The sequence below is a fragment of the Ambystoma mexicanum genome, chromosome 5q (genome assembly GCF_040938575.1).
Source record: "Ambystoma mexicanum isolate Mex_15411 chromosome 5q, UKY_AmexF1_1, whole genome shotgun sequence".
NCBI classification, from domain to species: domain Eukaryota; kingdom Metazoa; phylum Chordata; class Amphibia; order Caudata; family Ambystomatidae; genus Ambystoma; species Ambystoma mexicanum.
In genome coordinates this window covers 1,405,159,039-1,405,165,038 of record NC_090933.1, presented here as the reverse complement: position 1 = coordinate 1,405,165,038, position 6,000 = coordinate 1,405,159,039, and the positions used below count along the sequence as shown (strand labels likewise).

The window sequence follows — 6,000 nt, the reverse complement described above, 5'->3', positions numbered from 1 at the left end:
TGCTGCAAATGCAGACCCGATATGGCATAACAGTCCTTACCCAAGCACTCAAGGACCTTGTCTTCTTTGGAGAAACAACTGGAGGTGGCTCCCGAGGAGAAAGATTATGAAGGTGAAGATTTAAAGTACAGTGAGACTGCCGCCACCACAGAGGAGTGGCAGGCCAGGAGGATTGGCTCACCATCCGTCATCCTGAACCTTCTGCCCAGCTTCTTCTTCATCTGGGCGTTAGCTCTAGGCTTCCCACCACATGCAGGACATTCTTCTGAAGCGGAATGCCAGACCGGATCGTGGTGCGTCTGCCCAAACCCTCTGCTAGCACACCCGACTCCTGGGAGGCTTCCTCAAGCAGAGGGATCCCTGAAACTGCCAGGCCTTGAAAGCGGTCATGAAAGGCTTTGATGGATGCTGAGGGTTTATTGTTCTGTCCGTCCTCGTCATCATTGTCATCGTCACCCTCCCTTTTTTTACAGACCGAGGTGAGTCTGGGCCCTGGGACACAGGTGCTTGCAATGTCTCCCCTAGGTCCAGAGCCGAAGACCAGTCCAATGGCTGATGAGGGGGAGGCAGTTGGTGGATAATGAGAAGGAGGAGTAGGGGTCTGAACCAGCGGTAGGGCCTGGAGCAGGAGAGGGACCGACACTGGTACCGGCAGAGTTGGAGGAACTGCCAGAGAACCCAGAGGGGTGGTCAGGAAGGCGCCACCTGGGAGGTGACCTTCTTCACAATGTCCTTCAGGAGCCCCATCATCTGAGGGGAAAGCAGAAGAAAGAGGAAGCGCTCAAAGAAGCGGTCCTCCCTAGTCCCCGGATCCCTAGGAGCCCAACCTTCCAAGGCGCTGGGCCTCTGATCCTGGTTGAAGCATTTGAGGAGCTTGAGGCATATAGCGGTAGGTATGCGATGGGCAAATGTACCCTTGCAGGGATCAGAACCCTGTACTGTAGGACCCGCTGCTGCTTCCCGAATGCAGGGGACTGGACCGTCTTGCAAGGCCCAATCAATGGGTGAGAAAACAGGCGGCCCTGTGTTGAATCCAAAATGGCCGCCAGCCTAGCAGGCTCTGCTATGTGCCTGTCTGCCATTTTATCACCTTGCACCATGCCTTAGGTGGGAGGGCGCAAAGACCTTGAGCCACTAGAGGGCTCAGACACGGGAGGATACAGGTTGAGTCTTGCACCCGAAGCGGACACGTCAAACTCAGAGAAAACTCTGGTAGGCATTGAGCCCTCAGCCGGCTGGCCGGTAGTCGAAACTCCCTGACTCACGACCTCGGAGCGAGCTCTGGTAGGCAACTTGCCTTCCGCACCTGCACCAGTAGTTGTACTGGATAAAACTGAGGACGGACTCTTGGAGGTGGCACTTGAGAGTCCGGTAGAGCCCCTTGGCTTGGCAGCCGGTAGCCTTAGAGGCCTCGGGCCTGCCAGAACCTCAATCAGAGGAACACTTCACTGCGGGAACCCCAGGGAAGGAGTTGCCGTGCTGAGGAGCCGTGCTGAACAGAGGGCCCACCCTGTCTTGATGAGAGGTGCACCGGAGGGGAAGAGTGGAAGATCTCCCTCCAACGCAACAACTGATTCTTCAATGCCCTGCGCCAAGCATGCGTCCCAGCGGTGGTCAGGCCCCAGGCACTCAAGCAGAGTGCATGGGGGTTCAAGGCCGGTAATGAGTGGTCGCATGAAGCACATCTCGTGATTCCTCCTGCTCCGACATGTGTTGGGGGAAGCGAGGCACTAAAGGGAGGTCAAACAAGATTGGAAAACTGAGAAGGGGAGCAAGCAGAAAGTTCTGCACTGGCTGCCAGTTCCGACACCATCTGTGTGGAAAAAGGGACTGAAGTGAGGCACCAGAGCATGGAGCCTCGGTGGGCGTTCCCACGCTCGAGGCCACGCCCTGCACGTTCTACTAAATTTAAAGGGGAAGCTCAATTTTTCACTGCCAAAGTTTACGGTACCATCCCCATGATGGGGGATGCCTGCAAGGATGGAGGAAAGGGGACGGGACGTACGAGTATGTCTTCCACGACTGAGGTAATGATCAATTCAATTGCACCATTGGGACAGAAATGTATATTGCTGCATTGAGGAGGGCTTCAAAATAGGATTGGAGTTGATGTCAGCTCCATTTAGGATTACGTGCAAGAATTTAACATTGTGGATTGGGCTAAAGGTTTGAGGGAGTGAGAGATGAAAAGAAGGGTGTTCTACCAGAAGTGCAGCAATAGTCGGTGAAGAGAATTTCCATAGAAGATAAAAGTTTAAAGTATTACACTTCCTGAAACTGATGTTGAGAGCACTTTCTTCAAACTTCAAAGCAAATAGGGGTCTAGTGCGGAGCCTGACATGCTGCAAGGTTCTAGCAGATTGAGGCATTGTGGTTCAGTGATAAGAGAAAGGAGTTGGGATTCTGGAGATGAAAGGCAGATGGGGAAATATAAGTGGTTCATGAAGGGGGGGAGGGTGATCATGCATGGTGAGGGAAATGTTTAACAAATGGTGGTGACTTAGCTCATATAGAAGGTAGAATGTTATTTGCTGATGTGGTGAGTTTGCATACAAAGGTGAATATTTCTTTGGATATTTTGGGGTATTGTTTATTCTGATGGAAAGTTATGCTTTCCTAGAATTTTTCCATTTCCAATGTGTGTGTAACTTTTAAGTGTGTGAAACACTAGGGATTTGTAGAGTGGTTGTAAGAATGACAGCAGGTGAGCTTCTGGCCACAATTCTGAGTTCTGTGTGGCAGGGTGTCAGGTTAGGACTAAGTGACCAGAGAATTCTTACTAGTGAGTTTGAAGTTTCTTGGTGGTTTGGACCATGCCCGGGGCAGCCGTTAGGAGGCTATTGAAAGCAGACCGAATGGAAACAAGGTAAGGATTCATGGATGCATTACAGTCAAGGAATAGATACTTTCTTCCAAGCCCTGCAAAATATAAATGAAGGAGAGGGGGTCAAGTATTTGGTGGCACAAGGTGGGCATTGAGAGAAAGGCACAGGGAAGCCATCAAATTAGGATACTGGCTAGGCACTAGAGTACACAATAAGGATCTATATGTTTTTCCTACAGACCATTTTGCCAAAAACCCATTCACTGGTTCTGGCTTCGGCACTGCAGGGAAACACCTGAGTGTGCCTGCTTTCCCCCCTTCCCCTTCTCTCATGGGGGATACACCCAGCAGTATTTCAAAGCTTGTTGGCCACCTTCCCCTAATCATTTGGAATCTTTTGCCTGGCCAGTAAAAGTTTGATTTTTTCAACCCAAATACTGGAGAGGCAGAGAAAAAACTATTTGAAGTAGAACAATGGTGTCTACACATATATCCTTACAGGGGGAGTGCAAACTAGGAGTATGGTGCATAATGTGGACATGGAATGTGAAAGCACTGGTGAGGTATCATTGACTTAGCAGACCTTTTTGGAGAGAATCAGAATTGAAATGTTGATGATGGGGAGTATGACCTTTTTGATAAAAGTAAGAGCACTGTGCTAGTCTGTAGGCTGGTATTGGAGGAACATATTAAAGCAGGAGTAGGACATTTAGATGATTAAAGTCCTGCTGACATTTGTGAGACAGGTTTTGGTTAGAGACAGGAAGGAAAGGTAATCATTATTTATAAGGTTTCTGAGTCTGGAGAGGTTAGTGGGCATTCAGCAACATGCCTTTGAGTCCATTATTCGAGGGATGTTTTAGTGTGGTTAAAGGTTGTAGGGTTGAGGTGGGTGTGTGTGTTTGTAGATGGAGCATGATGAAATCCAAAACGGTGTGTAGAAGGTCAACTTGCAGGGTACCTTTAGGTTAGTTGAAAATACTTCAGGATGGATGAAGAGCAGTATAGCAGTGTTTTTTAGACCAGAGTTGCTGAACTCAATTGGCATGACCACTATGTGGTCAAAAAGTAGAATACTATTATTATTTAAAACAAACTTTATTCGACATTAAGTCATCAGGTCACATTACATAAATGAAAATACATTAAAATCACACAATCAGTTATCTCAAATACACAAGATCAATAGCACAGGTAATACATATAATATCAAAACAGATACATGACTGTCCAAAGGGATTACTGGAGCAGCAGGAGAGCTATACTTGCAACCTGTTGCCCAGCTGAAGTGCTACTATTTTTCTCCTCAGGATCCGTGCTCTGTGCAAAAAACAGGTCTCAGCCCCCACAATTGGAGGGGTAATTGACTGAACCATGAATTCCACAGCAGAGGCCCATAACATGATCCCTGCCTCCAGCAGGATGGGCCTGAGGTATACAGACCTCAGCCGTTGGAATGGCTTAAAAAATAACATAAAATGTGAAATTGACTCCTCGAGGGCAAAACCAAGGCCATTCCATTTGGTAGTAAAAGCACTGATAGGTAGCATACCTAATCTTACCCTCAAATTTAGTGATTTTACAGTGGCAGGCCTGATCTGATCAGATAGGATTTGCAGCCATATGTGTGTCACTGAGCTAAATAGGCGGGCCCCAACATTAACACTGAGGCCTCAAGAATTAGCATTTCCCTAGCTCTCTGTTTTATTAAGGGCTTCATTTGTTCCAGCTCAAATTAAAGAGCCTGCCTGGCTCATTCCAAACTCAACCATTTTCGGGTAGAATAAAATGTTTTTTATATGGGTAAGCCATTTTAATCCACGTGCACCTTCCAGTGACATAATATTAGCTGTACCTCCCTACACGGTTCAAGTGCTGTTCTCGTTCACAATCTGACCCAGAGGGGGACAGGCTGATAAATAATGGATAGGCTCAGAGGGATTGTGCCACATTCCAATTGCACCAGTGCAGATGGAGCACTTGGCGGTAGATGAAATAATTAAAAAGAAAAAGTTATTTTCTCTTACTAGAAGGGCCTTTACATTCTCGTACCCCCATAGCTCTTAACCATTAAGTGCGACTGAGACCGCCTGCCTCTGATATAGCTCTAATGTCAGTGAAAATGCACCACTCCCATAATGATCAAAGAAAGCCAAGATTGCTCCACTATATTTGTTCAGTGTGTCTCCTGCCCTGGCTAGCTGGTGGGCCCATCCAGGGCTAGCCTGAATTCTCACCCCCAAATAGTCAAAACCTTCGACTTGTTCTATTACCTGGTTGTCAATCGTAATTTGGAGGGCAACCCTCTTCCCGCCTTTTGGTTTGATAACCATTGATTTTGTCTTGGCCTTATTTGTATATACGGCCAAGACCCAGCTCCCTAGACTTCCTTAAGAAGATTGCTAGAGATTCCATTAGGCCCTGCGGTGAAGTGGCTATTAGCACCGCGTCATCCGTGTAGAGTAATGCGGTAGCCAGCTTTGGCCAGTCCTGCCCCCCCTCACTAACTCGTCTACAATTCCTTGTATATATAGATTGAAAAAGAGGGGGGCCAGAGCACAGCCTTGCCTAACTCCCACAGCCACCTCAAAGTATGTAGTTTGTTCGCGGCCCAGATTATAACGTACACAGGACATAGTTTTGGAGTATAAAGCTGATATGATACCTAGCAGATGCTCTGGTACTTTCCGCTCTCACCGGACATTCCATAGCTGTTCACTTGACATAGAGTCAAATGCTGTCCTAAGGTCCAGGAATAGGACGCACACACACCTTTTTAGTAAAACCGTGTATTTTTGGCTGCCTGTCCCTTTTGGAACCCTGCCTGGTGGACGCTTATTATCCATTTATGGACCACCCATATCTGGATATGTTTCAGGATTATTTTTCAAACAGTTTCCCAGCTCCATCCAAGAGGGATATAGGTCTAAAATTGGCAGAGCTGTTCCTACCTCCCTTCTTTTATACTGTGATAATGACTGCCCTACACCATGAATCTGGGATCCTACCTGTGTATATCACTGCCCTAAAGACTTGGAGTAATATAGCCGCCCATATACTAGGCTCGTCCTTATAAAGATCCAATGGTATTAGGTCTGGGCCGGCCGCCTTACCATTTTTGGATGAGGTTAAAACTACTTCCTCTATGTCCTGCAGCCTGATACATAATGTATACA

General features: G+C 47.5%; 1 protein-coding gene across 1 annotated transcript in view; it reads right to left on the bottom strand.

Annotated features, from left to right (window-relative positions):
- Positions 1 to 217: 217 nt before the first annotated feature.
- Positions 218 to 6,000, bottom strand: part of LOC138498459 (fibrocystin-L-like) — a 1,772,245-nt gene continuing 1,766,462 nt past the window's right edge. The window contains exon 50 of the mRNA XM_069622209.1: positions 218 to 750. Coding sequence (XP_069478310.1) covers positions 218 to 750 — 533 coding nt within the window. The remainder of the gene's footprint in view (positions 751 to 6,000) is intronic.